Source organism: Cyprinodon tularosa, unplaced genomic scaffold (assembly GCF_016077235.1).
Source record: "Cyprinodon tularosa strain WSP-4 unplaced genomic scaffold, ASM1607723v1 ctg51, whole genome shotgun sequence".
NCBI classification, from domain to species: domain Eukaryota; kingdom Metazoa; phylum Chordata; class Actinopteri; order Cyprinodontiformes; family Cyprinodontidae; genus Cyprinodon; species Cyprinodon tularosa.
The window spans coordinates 2,729,964-2,753,781 of record NW_024039241.1 but is presented as its reverse complement, the minus strand read 5'-3'; the positions used below and the strand labels follow the sequence as shown (position 1 = coordinate 2,753,781).

The 23,818-nt window shown below is 35.9% G+C and overlaps 1 protein-coding gene across 1 annotated transcript; it reads right to left on the bottom strand.

Annotated features, from left to right (window-relative positions):
• Window positions 1-3,223: 3,223 nt before the first annotated feature.
• Window positions 3,224-15,890, bottom strand: slc13a5b (solute carrier family 13 member 5b). Its single transcript, XM_038303268.1, is given in 12 exon segments — window positions 3,224-3,832; window positions 6,579-6,716; window positions 9,345-9,506; window positions 10,373-10,494; window positions 10,596-10,702; window positions 10,804-11,013; window positions 11,133-11,255; window positions 11,336-11,516; window positions 11,645-11,865; window positions 12,213-12,349; window positions 12,429-12,557; window positions 15,736-15,890. Coding segments are annotated over 12 exon segments (1,875 nt in total). The 5' UTR covers window positions 15,874-15,890; the 3' UTR covers window positions 3,224-3,625.
• Between the last annotated feature and the right edge of the window lie 7,928 nt (window positions 15,891-23,818).

Here is a 23,818-nt window from a genome sequence, read left to right as displayed (position 1 = left end):
TATGCACAGATTGAATTAAATGGCAAGTTTTTGTACAAATCAGTGAATCTCATTCTGGATTCAGTGATCATATGAACATAAACTATTCCTTTTACAAAGAATTCTTGATCCTTTTTGTTAAGAACAATAAATGTTTTATTCAGAAACTTATTTCTAAATTCATAACTACGATGGACTGGTAAATTGTTGTTATATCTGGGTTTTTTCTGATTGTAATTTTTAATGAGCAGTAATGTGAGTATTAATGCTAATCTGTTTCATTAGAGCTATTCAAGTTTAATGATTTACAAAGGAATCACACTAAGTAAATGATTATAACAGCAGTATTAGCCAGAATGATGTTCATGAATGTACTTTGTCCGGCAGATGGAGAAGAAAGAGCCTCTGTTCTGCTTTTGGATACCTAAGCTTTCAGCGTTTCTATACCTACAGTGGATTCTCTTATTGCTTAAAGAAACCCGGTTTCAGTGGCATCTTAACTCTTGCTAGAGGATAGATTTAATCAGACAAGCGGCATATTGTGTTCATGTGTAACTGATACAACAGAGGTGGAAGGATAATGTGGTTTCAAAATGTCTTCTTTGAAAAGATGCTTTCAAAATTCAACAGGTGTGTGAAACAAAACAAAAAAAGCTTCTTGTCTCCCCCCTAAAAAACAAAAAAAACGTATTTGTTTGAAGGATAATTATTAAGCCAGCTTCTTGATTACTTTGCAAGTTAAAGGTCTTCTTCATAAGTTAAAATTGTTTTGGCTATTCAAGAAGCTCTTTGCTTGTGTCGACTCAGCTGGAAATAAATTCCATCAAAGCAAGCAGCAGCTAAAGCCTCCCATATATACATATGCAATAATATAGACTATAATACATGAGGATGTGTTGAAACTGGATAATGAGTGGGTGGCACAGAGGGAGTAAAGAAAGAGAAAGGCACTGTAATTATCTAAGCATTCTTTCCCATTGGGATCCATGATCATAGCCATTGGAACAGCTCTATGCAGTAAGTGCTCTTTAGCCCACAATCGTCTGATGTTAAAATGTCCAACAGAAGAGGGATCAGGACTTTTTTTGGCTTTTGTTTCTGCATCAATTTTTTCAATCAGCAGACTGCCAGCAATTGCGTTTGATGAAGCTCTTTGTAAGCGTGAGTCTGAAGTTGGCTGCAGTTTCAGAGAAGCTATTTGCAGCTTTCTACATCCAGAAACCTTCCGCTTTACAAAATAGTTCTAATCTGTAAACAGTACCTTTTAGTCTTTGCAGACGATTATCAATGCAGTTTGGTTGTCAACTTTAACAGAGTCATTCTAACAATAGATTTAAACCCTTGTCTCACATCCCTGAACGGTTTTGCTTCACTAACCTTCCCATCACCTCTGATCTGCTGCCCTGCACCTGCTGGCGTAAAGTGTCTCCTCATAGTAATGCTTTCACAATGATGTTTCGCATTAGGGTTGATATGCAAAGTGTGCTTTTGGTCTTCAAGGACACACGCTGTATTGTGAGTAGCCCAAAGGGGAAACTCATAGCTTTCTTAAATCAAGATTTTTCATACTTGCCTACTTTCATTAAGGTTAGATTTGAAAGGTGCACATCTTATTAAAAACCTCTCAACAAGCTTCCCAACCTGAGGTTTTTGGCTTGTTCTATGATAAATGCTCTTCTCTCCAGGCCTGTAAATTTAAACAGGCAACCATGTCTCTGTGAATTCGATATATCAGTGGGATGTCAAGAGATATCATTAAGATTTCACACTTAATGAGGCCAAATACAGCTATATTTTACACATTACAGATTTTATTTTCTTAAAAATCTGAACACAACTACTGTGCTTTTGTCTCCTAATATTTGAGCAAATTATACAAACATTGTAACTGTTACAAAAGAAAGATTGACATGCTTTATGTGTACATACTTTAGTTAGGGACTGTAAAAGGAGATCAGTGTCCAAATGTCATCTTTGAGCTCATAATGTTTATGACGCAAAACAGAGCAACACTATAATGCTGCTTTGACCCTCGGCTCACACAGCGGCTCAGAGGCATAATAATACATAACAATTGCCGGCAAACATTAGGTGTGGCCTTTAAGTCCAGGATTACAGTGGTTTTACGCACACGTTAACAGGATTATATCTGATTTTTGCGAGACATATGCGGTCAGTTAGCAAGAGGCAGAGATATAGAGGTGCTTTAAAACATGGGTAATTGGTGTGTGTGGCTGAGACACAGCAGAACATGATAAAAGTGAGATATTTTTGTTTTGAATGATAAATGGTGACTGGACTAAGTTTTCTCTTTTCAATCCTGTCCACTTTAAGCCTATATTGTTCAAACATCTCTGGCAGAAAGGGGTCAACATCTGACTGCAAAAGCAAAGATTAATTTCAAGCCTTTAAGACTGCATGGTCACAGGAACAAACAACCAAATCTAATTCTGTTTTAATAAATCAAATTAAATCATTATATATTACTTTAAAGAAGAGAGAGGAAAAAATGAAGCAGACTGATTTAAAACCATTTTATTTTTTTGTGTGCAATATAAAAAAGAAACAAAAAGCAAAACCATTTACACATACTGTACATACAAATTAGAAATGTTTTCTATTAAATTCCCAATTCCACAGAGTCAAAAAAAAAAATTTAAAGGAAGCTTTTAGAGCACAAACTATGCATAGTGATAAGTCCATCCAGATATTTAATTTATTTTGCATTAAAAAACAATGTAGTGTTACAGTGTAAGTTGCTTGTGAGGTGAGAAAAGCAGAACAAAGCTGTCCGGTATTATATAATATAGAATAAAAACAAATTTTGCTTCGAGTAATCAAGAAAAAACAAAAAACAAAGAGGCATTTAATATACTATATGTCCAATACGATAAATTACAGTGCCTTGCAACAATATTATCAGACCTTCCACTCTTTTACATTTTTACCATACTACAGAAACTTCAATACATTTTTATTGTAATTTTCTGTCATAGATCAACACAAATAAGATATTACTGCAAAATAGAGATACAAGAATTGCTCATGTTGTGTAAGAAGAGGTGTCCAAATGCAAACAGCATCAGGAGGGCTTATGGACACACAAGATAGCTAAAATACGCACACACACATTACACTTTTCAGATTTTTTTTCCCCAAACATATATCAATTTAATTCCATAAGACATACTTTGTTTTGATCTATCACAAAAAAAGGCTTTATCACACTGAAGTTGATGTTTTCTTTTTTTTTACTAGAAAATATGTGAATAATGTCAAGGTTTAAGTGTGCAAGAGCATCTATATATGTAGAAAAAACACTTTCTATAAACATTTGGCTACATTTAAATAAAACAAACAAAAAAAATTCCTCAGTGGCACAGACAGAATAAACTGCCAAGATCGACCAGATTTCATGGTTAACTTGACAGATATTATTTTGGTTTCTGCCATGTGATTTAAGGCACCAAGGTCCTTCATTGCAGTATAGCTTCATTTTGATGCATAAATGTTGCTGTCTATGATCCATCCTTTACCTGTTAAAATTTACCCTGATTTTCTGTCACTCTAAACATCCATAAAAAAATCGAGACAGCAACATAACGCATGAAGATTGCTGCTTGGTCCACGCGCTTTCAGTCTGGCTTTAGGTGTTTGTCATCTGAGGATGGGGAGGGCAGGGCACAGCGGTGCGTGCATAGATCATGATGTCTACTGCAGAAGTCGTTCAATTGCTTGTGACGTTTGCCCAGGCGGGGACGGTGTCCAGGTGAAACATGGCTTTGCCCCAGGTGTTAATAGCCAGTGTGATGCAAATAATACCAATGATGTTCATAACTATACCAGTCTTAGCCTGTCGGGGACAAAAACAATGCAATGATTAAGGAGATGTGTCAGTTCATTTACAATATCTTTAAAAACTTTCACTCAGTATATATTTAAACTCTAAACACATAATAATGGATATTAGCTTTGCATTTAAACCAAAAATGCATGTTAATTGAGCTCTGTAACACATGCATACAATACGGTGCATCTGATAGTTGTTAAGAGTTTTATAAATCAGTCTGACTTATCAAAACCCAAGTGCTGCTTCGAGAATGAAATCCTTTCACTCTGGAAGTCATTGATTCTGTTCTTTTTCAGTCAATCTGCTATAGATTCCCAAGAATGTGTTGGATCATTAAATAGTCCAAGTGTCAGCTGTTGGTGGGATGGTATCAGACTCCTTTCTGCTATATTGTATCATGAAGCAAGGCTTGAAGCCACATTGCTGATAAAACAAGCCCAAATCACTACTCCTCCACCACCTTGTGTGACAGTTTGAGTCATCTGTGGTAAGGCAAGGCAAGGCAAATTTATTTGTATAACACAATTCAGTACAAAGACACTGCAAAGTGCTTTACATGATTTAAATTTTGGAAAATAAAACAGAATCAAAGTGGTGGCATGTTAATTTACTCCTAACATGGTACTGTGCATTATTTGTCAAACATACTTGTTTACTCATTTTAAATTGATGCAACTTTGTAAGCCTAAACCATCAGTTAAATTCAGTCAATTAATAAAGGTAAACAATTTGCATATGGTCAGATTGTTTAACAATCTATATTATTTAAGGAAGCCAAACAAATTGCATCAAGTCATTGACTCACATAATTGACTCCTGGTTGTGCATACAGCAACAGCGCATTGCCTTTGTAGAAATTCCCAATACCGATTATTTAGTCTATAGTTGACATGAACAATCCATACTTGTTCAGCTACTCTCTAATCGTCACCTTCTCATGAGCTTTTAAACTCAGCATGCTAAATCAGATGTGTGGAGTCAAAGACGTTTTACTTATTTCTGCAGTCTCTCTGGCCAACGCATTGCCTCACTTTGAGTTGGAAATTAGGTGATGCAAAATCCATTTCTAGTCAAATTGGCAACTTCTAAATGATTTCTAAGTGTAAAGATATTTTTCACAGTTCCAACTTTCTATGTTGTCATTAATCTCTAATTATAAATAAATCAAGTGCATTTTAGACTTCAGTAAAAAGCAGTGCTGAAATATTTGGTTTTTGCAAACAGCTTTACAATTTTTGTTTGCTGTTGTTTGAAAGAAAATGCTTGTCGTGAAAACACACAGAATATTTTTGGGCATTTGAGATTAGATTTAAACCAGTTCAGACCGGATAATGTCATAATTGTGACCTTAGAATCGCAAATGGGCTTACTTTCATTTTATATTGCTTTAGCAAAAATCTATGAGGCACTTTTTTGCAGATTCCAATTAGCAGCAAAATAAATCTTTCTAGTGATACATTACTCTGCTTCTCTGAGAGGGCTTATAGTATATGGAGGAACAGTGGAAGAAAGAGTTTAATGGCTTTTTGAAAAGAAAGCACAAAAGTTTTGTTCTATTTGTGGAACTCTCTATATTACATTTGATAATTAATGCATTCCTATTAATTCAAACGAATAAGTTATTCTATTCATATTCTTCTTTCCTGACATGTAAGGTGTTACAGTACAGAGTCTACATTTTGTAAAAAACCAAATGGTTAGACTAGAAACAATAAAACTCCCATTTAATATGTAGCACTAAAAACGCACATTAAACGTGTTTACTGCCACATTTTCAATCTGTGTTTCAACATTTAGCACCTCCAGTCAGATCAATACCATCAAGACCAACAGCCTTCCCTGTCTGGTCAAAACAACAAGTGGGAACATTTTCTATTCCCAGCTACAGTATTTCTTAAAAACAACATTGAAACAAAAACTCAGCCTACTGCTTCTCTTTTTTGGCAGACATTTGAAACACCAGCCACTATCACACATATAAGGCTGTGTGAAGAATGCTTCATTGAGCATAACTCTGTGGTGTTCTTGTATGAATACAGATGTGAATGTGTGTTGGGGTGGTGCAAGCTGCATGCATCCACGGGTACATATAGAGTATGAGGAAACTTTAATTAGTCTGGTTATGCCAGAAGGTGCAGTCCTTAAAAAAGTTTTTTTTTTTTTTTAAAGAGATGCCATTGCAAGCAAACTTAGGGTTAGCACCACAATATATATTTTAAACCTGTAATTTAAAGATTTCAAGGGATTCTGTGCAATGGTGAAGTTTGAAATCAAGAGGAAAATAACCTTGCTCAATGCCTTTTAAAATAAGGTTGTCAAAGTGAATGGGCCAAAATGAAATACACAGCTACTTTTTCATTATGTAGTCTTAAGAATAAGCGTGGCAAATTTGAGTTATTATCGTACATCCATCTCATTTATAGTACTCAGCATTGTTTCTTCCACATGTTAGGAAAGAGACATAGAGACAATGGTAAGGGTAGTTATTCAATTTTAAACTTCATCTTAGTCATTAGATGTCACTAAATCTTATTGAACTAACCTTTAATCTTTTATCATTTTGGTGGAGGAAGGATGTGCTTTTTATTTTTTTAACAGTATGGTTTAAAGTACTGCTTAGGCTGGAACTATAAATGACATTAAATACAGGTTCTGGAGTCCTAATTGTATAATAGCAGCAGCAAAGTCATTGCACCTTCAGATTCAGCATATTATTTACAAAACAACCCCCACAATCAGCTGTACTCACCATGTCAGCAACCTTGAGGTGTCCATAAGAAAACACAATGGCGTTTGGAGGGGTAGCGACTGGCAGCATGAAGGCGAATGAAGCACTCAGAGTACAGGGCACCATGACGTACAGCGGATTGATTCCGATGGACTGAGACTGCAATAATCACAAAGGAGGTTTTTAAGACTTAAGCAGGGATAAACACAGACGTGATCACGAAATCCCTCTCTCCTCTATCTGGCTATTTTTCTTCAACCGCAATCACTGACTCATAACTCTGAATGAAATGTGTGCAATTCTGCACGAAGTGAAAACTCTCATTAGGTGGGTGCAATTAAGATGCGATTCCTGCTGGCCCGATGCTGAGTCATGGCATCCAAAATAGAAAAGCGCTACACGTGTACTGGATAATGGCAGACTGCTGCGACTCAGAGAGCATTACGGAGTGGAATTTGCTTCTGAATTACATATCATGGAGCACAGAAGCTTGAACAAGTGCACAGTAATTTCTGCTTCTCAAAATAAACAAAGAACAAAAAGAAATAAACTGTATATATAGACTTCTTTTAAGTGTATATCAGGTCACTGAAATTATAGTGTTAGTTCTTGATAAATATGTTTTCTTTTAATCACTGATTCACTTAACATCATGACACATTATGCAATGACCCATAAACTGTTATAACACCAAATTGTAATATCCAAAAGTTTAGTTCTGAGCCTCTAAGCAAATCCTTCATTCTTAGCCTCCTGTTTTTATAATAAACCTAAATATTAAGTACTATTTGACCATATGCACTCAACTTTTTTTTAACAGTTCTCCATGTTAATAGCAAGTGAAAGGAAAAGCATGCATAGTTTTCCTATTTTTTTATATAAAAGAGTGCCATGCAGTTGCATATAACCCCCAAAGAACAGTATTTAATCTTTTGGTTTAAAATGTAAAGGCACTTAACATGATTCATTGTCTTGTCTGTATTTTTAGTACCACTTTCTAACGAATTCTTCTAAGATTAGACAGGCAATATAACTACCTGGCCAAAAAGTAATCTAGGCTTAGAGCTAAAATTAATCATTAAACAATCGAGTTGTTCATTACAGACTGTGCTTTGTAAGCAAAATTGCTTCCATGTTATCTTCAGAAACCAAGTTCTTTTTTTTTCATTGGAAAAGAGTCAGATTTTTCATGCAAAACTAAATGCAGAATCCCTGTAAAAGTGACAGAATGAGACCCAGGCAGATTAGAAACTTCCTTTTTAGAAAAACACTGAACAATGCAATTTGACTGATCAATTTAAACGGCTGGGAAAGTATGAATTAATTAAACAATGTAAAGTTCAGGGCAGGGTCTATAGCCAGATTTTGCTTATAGCAGTCTAAGCTAAAACTTGTTTTGAGTTAGACTTTAAATAATAGTCTAAAACCAAATCCAAATTCCAAAAAAACTCATTTCACTTAGATTAACTCTTTATATAATATTTATTAAATCTAGATTAGACACATTTGAACTACTGTAATGATTTAGATGGCTCTTTATAACATAAATAGATTAACTGGGCCAAATGGATACAGCAAGATTGATCAGCAATTTTTAAGTCTTGCTAAAATGAATCAGTAGAATTTGGGTCTTGGTTCTTTTAACACATGAATATTGTTGATCTAAACCATTTAAATGTAGATTTTGTTGTACAGTATTTATAAGGTTCTTAGAGGAACCTCAGCCCCGGTGTTAAGTCTTTTGGAGCATCTTGTTTTCATTTAGCTCTAAGTATCCTCCTATCCAGTCTGTTTAGGTTTTATATCCCTGCGGCAGAGAAATGGATGATGATGAAACCTCCACTGAATGTTATGGGTGAAATGAATATTTTTTTTGCCATACGTAGTGTTTTGTACGTAGGCTAAAAACATACATTTTGGTCATACCTAAACACAACATTTCCTGTTTTTTGTGTCCCTAAATGCTTTCTCCCCTCGTTATTCTGTCAACAGATTCTCTTTCCTCAGTTGTAGCTGGCTAAAGCTTCTCTAGAACTACCATCTACATCTCTGATTATTGTTTTCCTTGCCTAGTTTTGGCAGATCACCATCTCTAAGCATAGATTTGTAGCCATGCTGTACTCCTTCTACTTCCCAATGGAGAATTGAGGAGTGCTCCATGATAAGCACAGGATGTTGTTTAGAATATAACCAAATAAAAATAGAGAAATAAGTCAAAGCGAATATTCCTTTCTTCCCTTTGTAATAAAATTCACACAGACATCATGCACTGAGGTTTGTCACTTTAATGTGGCAAACATGTTTAAAAAAAACAAAATGTATAAATACTTTTGCAGGGAATAATCATTTTAGCAGTACCGTTTAATGATCTTTTGAAAAACCCAATTAGTTTTTTTTTTTTTATAAAATCCTCTTTGGGACTCTGGGCAATGGTTGAGCAGTAGGGACAATGATGTCATTCTTCATTTATACATGGCAGTGAGACAGGGCAGTGGGCTGTACTGGTGTTCTTGTCAGGTTATTAATGGGGGGAGGGCCCCACTGTGGAGGACTAAGCATATTAACCCCGGAAAAACCAACAAGAGAGCTTGCCAAACACAGGAAAGTAGGCCAGTTCTCACTGGGAGAAGTGAGAGCTGGAACTCAGCTAAGGAAATCAGCTAAGTGCTCAAGGAAGGACTTTTACTAAATGAACACCTTTGGTCAGGAGTGACTACGTCTCCAACAGTCTGAAAAACCTGTCTGTGTATTTACGTCAACTCCTTCTATCTGATAGATAGTTCTTACCATTGAGGCTAAGACAGGAAGGAACAGCGTTGCAGTCGCCACATTACTGGTGCACTCTGTGAAAGTAGCAATCAGTAGGCATAAAATGATAGCAATTCCCCAAGGAGGGATGTTCTGCAGGGGAGCCATTTGGTCTCCCATCCACTTAGACAGTCCTGATACCTGAAAGCAGAAAAAGAAGGTGTAAGGTAAAGTAAGGTAAGGTAAAATAAGGTAGGGTAATAAGGAGCTTAAACTTAGAAATTCCACACCACAAACAGCTATGCAAACAAGTACGTTAAAGTTGGAGCTCTAATTGGTTTACTTAGGCTCTTATCTATTTATTGAATGATAAATCTTCTATTCTTTGATCCCCTAACCTTAAAACATTTTGTTAGAACTTTGATGTTGTGGTTTCTAAAAATAATTGGAATTATAGGCTCTAATATGTAAAAAATGTATTCATAAATCATAGAAACTATACCCGTAGAGTCCTACAGTAAAGTATGTGTATGTCTTCTTGAATGTTGGTACTTCAGAAGTATTACACTTCAAGCTGCTGATCAAAAACAAATAACGATTAAAAATGGCCACTAAGACCTATCACAAATAGCAATGCATATAAAAAAATTTTTTTTATTTAAGTCAAGACACTTGTATCATTTAGAGTGAGACTTATCTAGGTCAAGTAAGAGAGTACAAAACATGCATACAGTAACCATAATGTAGCATAACTTTCTGTATCATAGTTTGTCAACCTATTATTAAATACCACAAGATAAATCAAATACAAAATAATCTTAAAATAATAATATTAATATAATAAAGGTACTAATTTATTAAAGGCAACTCAGTGTAATGTAGCATTAAATACCAACTCATCTTCTGAGTTACAGGGCTAACTGGAAATAGAAGGGTCAGTGGGGTTTAAGGCTTTGGTAGCATTGTCTCCTTATGGATGTCTTTTATTTTTAATTATTTTTTGCCATTATTATACCATGACGTAATATAACATGGTGTAATGCAATGTAAGTATTCTTCCTACTTACTTCACTTCCTTTAGCGAGGGCAAACCCACCCCCAAGGAGAAGGACAATGCCCCAGGGTACCTTCTTTTGGGCAACTTTCCAGCTGAGGAGTCGAGGTGTTGAGCCAGAGGACTGCTGTGTTGCTGCAGATGGATAAATAAATACACACCAGAGACTAAACATTACAGGGTATGCTTCTCTTTAAGTTTTTCGTTCAGTTTATACTCCCAGAAGGATTCCTTACTTATGTCCAACCTTTGAGTCCTGCATGAGCAGAACCATGGTAATTCAGAGGGTAGGACGAAGAGGAGGATGGCCACAAAGATCGCCACTGTGGCATCTGTCACATATCTTGGAGGACAGAGGAAAGCGGAATTCCCTTTAATCAAGTGTCTTTATGAATGAATTTGTATTTTTGTGCAAAATCAGAATTAAATATAATAGGTACACACTCTGCACTGGAGTTTAGATCGGTAGCCCAGCCATGAACAAAACCTGGATCTCTTGAGAACCAAAGGAGTACCAGCAAAACGAAGAGAAACAGGACATTTATCTCTCCGAAACTCATTGGCCCCAGCTGTCGATGTTGCTCACGGATCACATTATATGCAGCAATCTCCTTTTCTGTTTTGGTTGTCCCACAGCCCCATGTTTTCCTGAAACTAAGGAATCACATGAGAATCTGAATTTCACCTATACAGAGAAAAGACGGTGCTAATGCAGATTATTTTTTTTTTCAGTTTTCCTTCCCAAAAGAACCTTTTGCGACGATAATACTCACTTAAATCCCATGAAGACGAACTGCAACCAAAGCCAGGCTAGAGTCAACATAATAATCATATTTGGGAATGCAAATCCGAACCAAGAGGCAAAGTTAATCACATCGTCATTTTCAGGAAACAGTCTGAAGAAATTTTGAAAGAGAAATACCTTTTAAAAAACAAAAATGTATAAAAAAAAATTTTGTTCTTGTAACACACTCACTGGTTCATTTGTCCCTTAAGCACCAGATTTGGACCAGTTCCTGTCAAGGTGGCAGTGCCCCCGATGCTAGCGGCGTAACAAACGCACAAGGTCATCCCTTTACCCATTTTCCTCCTCTCCATTGCCTCCTTATGCCTGGCAACCTCTACTGAGGCATCTAGGAAAGTCACCACCACGGGACCTTAAAAACAAAGACAGAGGAATGAAAAGAGCTTTCAGTCCCTAATTTATATACAAAAAAACCTTTTGATTCCCCCCAATATATCCTCTGTTTCTTTCTCTTCTCTTTACATTTCTAAGGAAGCTCACCCTGTCCTTCATTCTCCTTTTCTGTCTGAACAGGTGGTTTGCTGTCAGTCTCAGAAGTCTGAATATTCTGATCTGAACTGATGGTTTGTGGCACTTCGCTTTCAGTGGTGTTGAGCTGATCCAGCACTGCTTGAACAATGGGGACCATCATGGCTGTGGTAGCTGTGTTACTGATCCACATTGACAAGAATGCAGTAACACCCATGAAACCCAGCATCAACCTGTCAGAAACAGAAAAATGGAGAAAATCAGATTGTCCTGTGATGGCCCAGAAACCGGTGAAGGGTGTACCCCGCTTCTTGTCTTATGACCAGTTGCAATCATGATAGAAAATTAACAGATTGAAAAATCAAAGCTGATTTAGCACTGAAGTCATAAAACCAGGCTGTGACTGGTTTATATCACTGGAGTTGAAGTGGTGTAAACAGACTTTTTACAATGTAGTGAAAACCTTGAACCTAGCGCACTTATCTGCAGTATATTCCTCTTTTGATAGGTGATTAGATAGGCTTAGGAAATGAGTTAGAGATGAAAGATAGGGGTTTATGTAAGTTACCAAGCTACTTACAGTGCTGGTCGCACACCAACAAAAAGCAGCACCCTTAAAGCAATGCGTTTGTGCAAATTCCAGTGCTCTACAGCCACAGCAACCAGCAGTCCACCCACAAATAACAAGTTGGTGTCCTTCAAGTACTGCATACCCACCTAGAAAAATGTGTCACATAAATTTTGATTTTTGTCTAATTGAAATCGGCAGTGAATTTCTGGGAAATGCTGGACTTACATCTTTAGACTGCATAATGCCAAAAAAGGGAAAAAGGATAGCTGGTAGGAGCGAGGTCACAGCCAATGGCAGTACCTCCGTGCACCAGTACACAGCCATCAAGATGATCACATAGGCGCATTCGGCCTCCTAAAAACAAACAAAAAAAAAAAAACGTAAAGAAATGCAAAAAAAAAAAGCATAAAATTTTTTTTTTTATGGTTTTATTGCTAATTTGGTTTAAAGCTTCTCTGACAAAAGTCACCAATAAAAACTGTAAACACTTGAGATCATTAAATGTTACATCAAATGAAAGACTATGTTATGATGGTTCAAAGTGTGAAGTAAGGTTTGATCTACTTCTTTTAGTCATATCAGCAATTTCCTACTGCAGAATCGCTGAGTAAAAACTTATGGAGGAAAACAAACTAAAGAATATATAGATACATTATCAAATTGAGTTTATATTATAAATGATTTTACTAATTTTAAAGTTACTGTTCTGCAATGAACTCTGTGATTTGAAATCCTAAATAAATTAGACCCTAAGATCTGAACGTTAACTTGCACAGATAGTCTTCTACAGACCAGTGATGTTTACCAGAGTAATGTTAACTCTACCCATTGGTTCAGATGCGAAAACTGCCAGTTAAAATACTGTAAAAACATAACTAGATTTAGCTTTTATAAAGCAAACATAATTAATGGATAAAAAACTACAATACCATACCAATAATTTGGGTTTCACGTAAATAGATAATTAAAAGGACTCTGGAGAAATTTATTGCATACTGGGGGAGGTAATTCAACCATCTGATTCAGGTGTGTTGGACCAAGGATGAATCTAAATGTTGCAGGAAACCAACCCTAAAGGATTGAAGTTGCCCACCCCTGCTTTAAACTCTTCACTTCACTAAATGATTTTAAACCTGTTTTCTTAAACTCAAATCCTTGAGGGCTGGTGTCCTGCAACATTAAGATGTATGCATGCCCTGCAATCCTGAAGTAAATGTCTAAACTACCTTACCAGCATTTAGTCAAGCTATGCAGAGAGCTGCTGATGAACTCATGTTGGAGTCAGGTGTGTTGGAGCAGAAGCACATTTAAAAGTTGCAGGACATCAGCCCTTGAGGACTAACAGGTACACACTCAGACCATTGTTTTTAATATTAGTCTCTGGTCCAATCTGAACACCTCAAATTGGTAGGAACACCTAAAGGGTCGGTGGAGGATTTTTTTTTTTTCCAGGTGGCTCACCTAAATAAGTGGTCCTCCTAATTGTTAATCATTTTGGTGATATGTTTACGTAAGGCCGTCTTATGTGCTCGTCCCTAAGTAGCTATCTTTTTGTGCGCATGCGGACTTTAAGGCGTATACGTGTGGTGAGCTGCGATTTCAGCCAGTTATTTAATGCATGCCTTTCTCACTTCTTGTATTTTAACCAAAACACATTAGCTTGTGAGATGTACGGTTTGTGACATATGCAAATAATTTTGTTTTTGGTTTTTTACCAAAGAGTTTCAGCTGTTAGCTATGTGTAAATTTAATGGGGTTTTTTTTGTAGTTCTCCAGATGATTGTAGTCCCGATTCGACCAGTATCATTTAGGAGTGTGTCCATCGCATAACGACATAAGGCTGAAGGCTGTCTGGATTTACCACAGCACTCCAGAGCTCTTTTCTTACACTTGATTGTTCTTACTGTGCACTCAGCAAAAGGTGAAGTGATAGAAGCTACAGAAAGGAGCCAGGAGCTACAGGTACAATTTGCTTTATTTAGATTGAGCCTCTGTCTATGCTGTGGAGCTGGAAATGCTTATGGTTGGAAAAAAGTTCTCTAAAGGCTTTTTTTTAACCTTCTGAACCTTGATTATCCACCATTGAGAAGAAGTCCACAATACAACACATGGTTGAATAATTCATTATCCATTTTTTTTTCATTTATGGGAGAAAAAACTACAGCTTTTCAACTAATTTAAAAATCACAATGTATTTGAATATGATTATTTGTTTGCTTGCCATGAAACAAATATGAATTGCATTATTTAGTCAGATCTTATTGAAACTGAATAAAGTTTTCGGGTCACTCATTATCTTACACTACCCCCAAAATATTTTGACAGCTGCAAACGTAAGTGTTAGTTATACATAGTCATAAGAAATCAGGGGGATTAAGAAGAGAAAACAATTTCTATTTCCTTGATATTGGCAACCTTTCACTAATTGTGATATAAATAAGGACACTTTCAGTTGGAAATTTCTACCCTATTAGTGCTGCCCGTGTCCTCACTAAGACTAAGAAAGTAGAGCACATCATCCCAGTTCTAAAGTCCTTACACTGGCTCCCTGTATATCAGAGAATATACTTTAAAATACTTCTGTTAGTCTATAAATCTCTGAATGGCTTAGCACCTAAATACATCACAGACTTGCTATTAGTGTATCAACCCTCCAGACCACTCAGGTCTTCTGGCTCCAGCCTGCTCTGAACCAGAACTAAACATGGAGAAGCAGCAATTAGTTCCTATGCTCCGCGTATCTGGAGCAAACTTCCAGAAAACTGTAAAGGTGCAGAAAGCCTGAGTTCCTTTAAATCAAGACTAAAAACACATTTGTTTAGGATTGCCTTCGACTGTTCTAGTTAAATAGTTCAACTGAAACATCATTAGCTCAACTCTTTTATTTTCTTTAGTCCAACTGTTTTTAATTTTCTTTTTTGTTTCTGCAGTTTTTATTTTATTATTATTTTTTCTTCCTTGCTTAGATTCTGTTTTATTTTCCTATATTTTAATCATGTAAAGCACTTTGCATTGTTTTTGTACTGAATTGTGCTATATGTTCATTCTTTCAATTTTTTCTCAAATACATCCTTTGTGCTTTCTTAAAACATTAAGTGCAAGTTAGGAAGCCTGCATCTAATTTGTAGTCTTTTCCATGACTCCTGCGCATTATTACAGTTAATCCCTGCTATCATAACATGGTGCAGGCAGCAGCTATGCCGCATGTAGAGGTAACGATGTGAACAGAGCCCTTTGACTTTGCGGGTTCCCACGCTGCACTTGATAGTTCCTGCTAACAAAAATAAGAAGTTAAAATAACAGGACTTTAGTGCGCAGCGTAAAGCCTCCGGGAACCCAGATCGGTTCCCATGCGACGCAGCCTTCCAATTATGCGCAACAGGTGCAAAAAAGAAAAAAAAGAATAGCTATTCTTACAGCTCGTTTAAATTATAATTGGTTCAATCAGTTAAAAAGTAAAACAAACAGTTGAAAACTCCCCCTGCCATCATATTTTCCTCCTCAGATGTGTTATTATCAGATGAAAACATACCGATGTCCCGATCAGCAGTGGTAGAGGAAGGAGGACGCATGGTGTCAGAAAGAGGATTATATCGTTCTTAATAGAACACAGAAACCTGAAGAAACCCATCCTGGAGGGGAAAGGAGGAATGGGAAGTCTGAGCACCATGATTCCAGAATTTGAGGCACGGAGGGGAGAGGGGGGAGGAGGGAGAGGAGGAGGAGGAGGAGGAGAGTCCCTCAGCGAATAAAGGAGAGAAAGAGGAGGTCACAATGAGGAGTGATGGTCTCACAGAGAGGGATGAGGGATAGCTGTGCTTTCCAAGAAAAAGAAAAAGAAAAACCCTAATGAAGAGAAACAAAAATTTTCTATAAAATCAGTGCACCATTAACATTTTTTTTTAGCCCAAAATCAATTGTTTTGTTCCCCTCTTGAAGCTGATTACTTGTAGGGAACTGCTGAATGCAGCTATAAAGAAACACAGGGGCGGAACTAGATGGAGGGCCAGGGGTGGCCATGGCCACCCTTAGGCCATCATTGGCCACCCCTGGGGCCACCCTACCCAATGGTGTAAATATCTGTAAGCAGAGACTGCACTTGCTTAGGGGCCCCATCACTGACTCTTGGTTGGCCCCCTTCGCAATTGTGGACTAGGATGTCTAATTGCAAATGTAATGGTGCAAAAATCCCTCTTAAAACCCACCTGATTTTAAGGTGACTGACCGGACCTTATTTACACCCCAACACATGCCAGATTTAAACATGATGGTGAGGCGTTTAAAGACGACACCAATAGCAAAGCAGAAAGTGGTACTTTTAATTACTATGTTGATAACGGTGTATAGTTCATTAGACGGTTGGTAAATAATACGCTATAATAGGTTTCAAACCGCAATAGAGATCTTAAAAGAACAATGTATTTGAGTATTTTAATTTTTACACTACAATTTGGAATTATGGGTAATCCAGAGTGTTGTACTTCATATGGGGCCACCCATATAATGTTGCTTACGGGCCTATTGTGTCGTTACGCCATTGTATGCAGCTATAAAGGAACAGGCGATTTTAAAGAAAACTTTATTGTTATTAGACTTTAAAAATAAAATGCTGCTTCTACTTAAATTAACCACTTCAATTGGTAAATTCATTGAATTAGGTGGATCCAACATAATGTTTTAAGTTTATAAGTTGAAAAAACTTGGGCAAACTTAATTCTATTACTTTAACCACTTGAAGTGATCAATTTAAGTTGTGTATCACAATGTTTTTTTTTATTTGTATCTTAAGACTACCAGCCCTCGCATATGCACACAGTCAGTGTATAGTGATCAAAAGTACTCTAAGGAAATTTTGCAGTGCTATTACAATAACTTACTCATTAATGATTAATTCATTATTGAAACATCCTTCAACTACTTCTAAAAAAAGGAAATAAAATGAAAAAGACAGGCCAAAATATAATGATAACACATTCACAATGTCAGACAGAGCATAATAATGCAATTCTTATCCTGTTTATTGCTGCCCACTGCCAGTTAGATGGCTGAAAGTCTTTCCATGGTCTGAACAAAGAAATTTGGCTATTGGGAAACACCACTAATTTTAAAACACTATGAAATTTAGCAGGTTGACAGCTTTGTGGCACATGGCTTTTAGCCTGCTCTTGAAAAACTGGTCAGATTAAAATTAACTTCAGCTTGTTAAACTTGTTTTTTCTTTTAAATAAAATCTCTGTAAAGTGAATTTGAACAACGAAAAATAAAATGAAAATGAAAATCATAACCTCTCACTCATTGACACATTTATCTTTTCATGTTAGATTTGAAAAGGGATTAAATTAAATCTTTAATTTGTTGTTTCTTGCTGCCTTTGCAAGGTGCAACCAATTAATATCATTATGCTTTATTTGCTATTCGGTTTCAGTAGTTTCAGCCTTCTTTAAGGAACGATTATAATTAATCTCCTGGCACATACTGTAGTAGTACATACTTTTTTATTTTTACATAAACTGAATTCTTTCTTTCTACTTTTTGAATTATTGTTTATTTCTATTGCGAAGATATGTTTCAACTTGAAGGCTGATGACATTAAAATTAGTTTTAGCTGAACAACTTTATTTCACATTTATATCATTTTACAGTATTGTATCATTAAGCCATTATAGCTGAGAATTACCATGAATGTCATGAAATTTGCAGCCCTTCATCAGCATTAATGGGAGGAATCTTAGGATAAGGATTACCACTTAGATCATAGAGTCACGTGTCATGGGGGAAAATTGCTGAATACATTTACTTTCATTTTTTATTTTTTATAAATTCATTCATCTTTTGAGTAAAACTGGAAAATTCATCCTCCTAAATATAATTTTGCATCAATCTGTAGTTAAAAAAGGTTTGACTGCCTTTAACAAAAATAGATATGTACTCTTCTTAAAGCTGTGTTTGTGTCTGAGTCAAATGTTGTTACTGAGATTTTATCATTTATGTCTGAATATGATCTGATTAAGCAACAGGTTTGTAAGTGATGAGATAAAAAGTTATAAAGATACTATAAACATGGGCATATTGCCTATCTTGACAGCAATTCTATTTAACAACAGGTTATAAAGAAAGGTACAATAAAACTGAAAAAAGAACAAAAAAATGATTAAAAAATGATTAAAATAAGGATTCCTGTTAAACTGAACTTTACAAAGACAAAATAAACATAAATCATTTTTGGTATGGGCATAAACTTATCCAACTGAAAATGTTTAAAGCAATGTCAGCGAAAAAACTCTCAGAACTAAGGTTAAAAAAAAGTTTATTTATTTTCTTGCATACAGCAAATAAAAATTATTTTCACATGTTTTATCTATTCAGAACATATTTCCCAGTTTGCAAAGATTCATTCATTGTTCTAGATTTCTAAAGGCTTGGCAACTGATTCAACACAGAGACAGAATTTGGTTGTTTCAGTGAAATTGATGCTTTTGTGTGTACTTTAAACATGACTGGGCTATTTTTCTTTTTTTTTTTTTTTTTTTTCCTACCGTAGGAGCAGAACAGAAAGGGGAACATGATATACTGAGCCAAAGAATGTCATGTTCTCTGGCTCTGTCTTTGCTGTAAAAGCGCTGACAGTAATTATTTTGGCATTGGCGGTATGCTTGGATGAGGGAAGCTTTTCATTTGTGTCCCTGTAATTCCAGGTTTCAAACCCATTGCGGTTCTGCATAAATACCGTGTCCAACCCATTTGAAATTCAAAGTAGCAACCGGCTGTTCCATTTGGGCAGCTTACTGTCTCAAATTTGATTGAATTTCCTTTGATTCTACCTTTTGTTGGAGCAGGTTGGATTTTGTCTCTTCTTTTATTTTGATTTATTGTTTAAATGCATCATAACATACCTTGCCACAAGCATACATTTAAACACAACAGAAATAATTGCAATGAAATACAGTTTCAGGTTTACTTTTAGTGAAAGTATAGCTTTCTGTGAGCCGTGAATTTAAGCTGCATCCATCATTTTTGCTCTGGGAAGCTTCCTTAGGTCATTTGTTTAGGTGCTGAAGGAGACCCAACGTTTTTATTTTCTATGTGTGAAAATAATCCTTTATATCATAAATGGGATTTGAATTTTGCTACTAGAGTTTTTGTCAAAGTGAATAAAATACAGAGCATTTTTAAATTCCAGTCAGGCTTGATGGTTTAAAAAATGTGAAATGAAACGTTTTTCAATGGCTGCACCAGATAGAACTGAATCCATTTGAAAATCTGAGAAGGAGGGCGCACAAAAGATATCATCACAATCTGATAGATTTAGAGAACTTTTGGAAGGGAAATTTCCAGAGTCAAGAGGAAAGGTGCTGATAAAATGTCATCAAGACTGAAATCAAATATGAAATCCAAAATATTTGTTTTATTTCTTTTTAAACAAACTTTATTTTATAAGGTTTACACAGATTTGTAACATCGTAATTATACCCCTTTTTTTAATATATAAATATTCATACTTGTTTAGGTTTTCTCTGAGTATAAAGGAGGCAATGACAGATGCTTATTTCTCCTTACTATTTAAAACAGGAAAGACAGATAAACACGCAAATGCAGATGTATGTAGAGGTTTAATAAATCAAACAATAGTAGAGAGCTGTGATTCATCTAAACAATCCCATATTGATACCAAATACAATACGATCAATGTTTTAACCAGATGTAAAGGTGAGAACCAAGAACAGATCAGGATCAGACAGTAATTTTGAACATGTACTGTGAGATTAAAAACAGGGAGATTAAAAATATCTCTAAGAACGTTATCAAAGGTATTGGCAAAAGTATTGCTATTTATACATCAGGTAGTTAATCTAACTCTTACATATCTATCTATCTATCTATCTATCTATCTATCTATCTATCTATCTATCTATCTATCTATCTATACATCAGAAAATGTATATGCAAGAGAAAATATTAAATTAATAGTAAGAAAAAATAGTAACAAAGAAGCCTAAGTAAATGTATGTTATATATAAAAATTGATTGATATGAGAATATTTCTCAGACAAGAATTTTCTACAACTTTTAACAGCCTCTGCAATACAAAGAATTTACTTTGATTAAATGGGCAGCAAATTAACAGTTGGACTCTAAAGTAAAAGCATTTGTTTTCTCCTGAACATGTTTTTTGTGTGGAACTACACTGCCACCTTGTGGGGAAAAACTCATATGACACACTAATCAGAATATGAGCACAGCTGCATAGACTTGGAAATCTTACACATCACCCTTGTTATACCTGAATCTTTATCCAGTTGTACAAAACAAGAACAAAGTGTTATTTTTTATTTGTTTTGCTGTCTATCAGATGTCATTTTGAATAGTGATGTATCATTGAACACTGCTTATTGCCTTCGTCTCTAGTTTGGGATGATAAGACAAAAATGAAACCATCTCTACAGTGAAGCATGTTTATGGCAGCATCATGCTATGGGGATGCTTTTTTTTTTTGTAAAGAAAGCATATAGAAAAAGCATAGAGAAAGGTGTGATTACAACATTGATATTCTCAATGAAAACCTGCTCCAACAATCTTAACCTCAGACTGGGTTCATTTCAGCAGAAAAATGATCCGAAAGCACTCAACCAAGTTCTCAAAGAGTGGCTGAAGACCCACTCTGCACATGTCCTTTATTGGCCAAGCCAGAGACCAAACTTGCACCCACATTTCTAGAGAGATTTGAAAATAGCGGTGAACAGATATCTCCATTATAACCTGACAGAGCTGCAAAGCTGAAGGGTGAAACTACATAAGAATAATTCTGCTAAGTTTTTGGCAAGATATTCTAAAAGACAGGATTGTATTTTCTACCAAGATTTGATCAACAAGGTATTACACAAAGGCTATAAATACATATGCTAATGTTTACTTGGTTTTTAATTTTTCATAAATTTGCAACAAACTTAAAAAAAAAATGTCCACACTGTCATACTGGGGTATCATTGTGTTTAAACTTAGAGGACATAATTTAATATCATTTAGAATAATGATTATACTTTAATATAATTTAGAGCCAGACTGTAACATATGGTAATGGTTTGTCCTGGAACCAATGGGTTGCCAGTGGAGCCCCTGCTCTGTCCTACTCTTTGTGTCCTTGGGCGAGAGGGTTCCCCCATCATGCCTGTCGCTGGTGGTCGCTTGTTTGGCATCCTCGCTCCTGTCAATGTATCCCAGTTGTGGCTCCACTGTAGCTTGCTATCAGCTTGTGAATGACACTGCATGCAGTGTAAAGAACCTTCGGTGGCATTGGACTCGATAAAGCAATTTATAAGTTCATGCCATTCATCATCTACCATGACAATAGGCTGCACTCCAAATGCACTGTAAAACATGTCAATACAATACACTTAAATTCAGCTTCTTTTCTTGTTACACACAATTACATACCATTAAATATTATCATTGATAAAAAAAAAAGTTGTGTATCAAAGGATATCATTGAATAGAATAGAATAGAACTAAACTTTATTGTCATTGCACTGTTACGAGTACAAAGCAACAAAATGTGGGTTGTATCTATCCAGCCTATGTATATAAAAGCAAAAAGTAATAGTTAGGGACTGTAAAAAGTTGTGTATGAATTAAAATATGAATATGGGAGCTACATGCACAGATTATACAGATTGTACAGAATATACAGGAATGTTAGGAAAAGGATTATATATGTATTAGTTGGTTTATAATACAAGATATCATTTCATTGATCTGAATCATGAATATTGTCCTAATTAAGCACTATGTTAGTTTAAAAAAGTAACCAAAGTAACCTTTTAAAATTTATAATAAAAGGGATTTTTTGTTTTTGTATTCAGACCCTTTTTCACAGATACCCTTTATTAAAATCTTTTTGAACCAATTGACTTTAGAAGTCACTCAATTAGTAGCTACAATTCACCTCCATGCAGTTTAATCTAAATAGAAACACGGCTGTTCTCTGAGGGCCTTAGAAGTATTTTAGAGCAAACTATTCAATAAAATGCTCTGTAACAAGAGATTACTCCAGAGAGCAGGACTTGATTTGAGGGGGGAGAGGGGGGATGGCATCCCCCTTCTCAAAAAAATCTTTATCACCCCCCTTCTTAAATGACCATCCCCCTATGACATTTTATTACTGAATGTGTAAACATTCTACTATATATTAACAGTAATGGGAATAATATTGGCCTTTCAACAATAACCCATCATCAGAAAATGTGCTAAACTCTATTTTTTGAGATTTTCCATTGTTATTTTAAGCGTATAATTATCAATAGTTAACACGATAGATCATTTTAGTGCCACCAAACTTGTAGGATACATAGATAACCACATCTAGATCATACTACAACTCTTACTTTCAGAATATGTGCTAAACTCTGTTTTTTTTTTATTTTTCTTTGTTATTATAAGCAGGCCAGGTGTGCGATCTCTGCAACAGGAACCACAGCACTGAGCGTTGTGTGCACTCACCTTGGGTTTGTAAAAACTGCTAAATGGGACAATTGTAGCTTCATACGTAGTGCTTTTCTTTGGGTGAAATAAATGTTACTCCAATATTTAAGTCATATTGTTTGTCATTTTCAAAGCTGTAATGTTGAATGACGTGAAAAGGCGAGACAAGACAAAATACAATTATTCTATAAGTTGTTCTGTCTTTCACATAGTGAACTTTGCAATATAAATGAGTCTGTTGGTGAATGGGCAATATAAATAGGCTCTGCCTTGCCTTGTTGGAAAATAATTGTTATTACCTTTTCTTACCTCAGGATCTAGGACCTGTATGATATCTGGTTTATCAGGTTTGCCTAAATAAAAGATTTAGATATGACTTATCAATATATTCCTGCAAAAAGGTCTGATGTTGCAGGGGCAGGTAATGAAAAGTGCTGGGAAAAAATGCTCTTGTTCTGATGCCAGTCTGTTTCAGCCTTTATCCAGTCTCATGTAGAAGGACTGGTCATATCAAAGGTTATTTGCATTACAATAGGGACAGTTAGCAAGGTAGTGTCCATTTTCTGACACGCTTTAGCCCAAGTGGGGTCGCGAGGGCTGCTGGTGCCTATCTCCATCTGTCTACTGGCGAGAGGCAGGGTATACCCTGGACAGGGCGCCAGTCCATCACAGGGTTACACAGAGACAAACACTCACACCTAAGGAGAATTTAGAGAAGCCAATTAACCTAACAGTCATGTTTTTGGACTGTGGGAGGAAGCCGGAGTACCCGGAGAGAACCCACGCATGCTCAGGGAGAAGATGCAAACTCCATGCAGAAAGACCCTGGGCCGGGAATCGAACCCTAGCAAGGTAGATTGAATACACAAAGTTGTAGAGGGGAGGGAGGCTTGCAGGAAAACTGATTTTCTCTGGGACTTCTAGTGTTAATAAATTCAATCCATTAAATTGATATCTGATGATGTCACTATTTCCATTTTGGGTATATTATTACAATTATAATGTGACTGATGAACCATTTTGCCAACCACCACAAAAGACAAAAAGAAGAGGAAGACTGTGAACCTTTATTGAAAGCATGACATTAAGGAAGCTGTCCTGTCTGCCTGCTGAGAGCAGAGCTGCAGGAATCACATGAG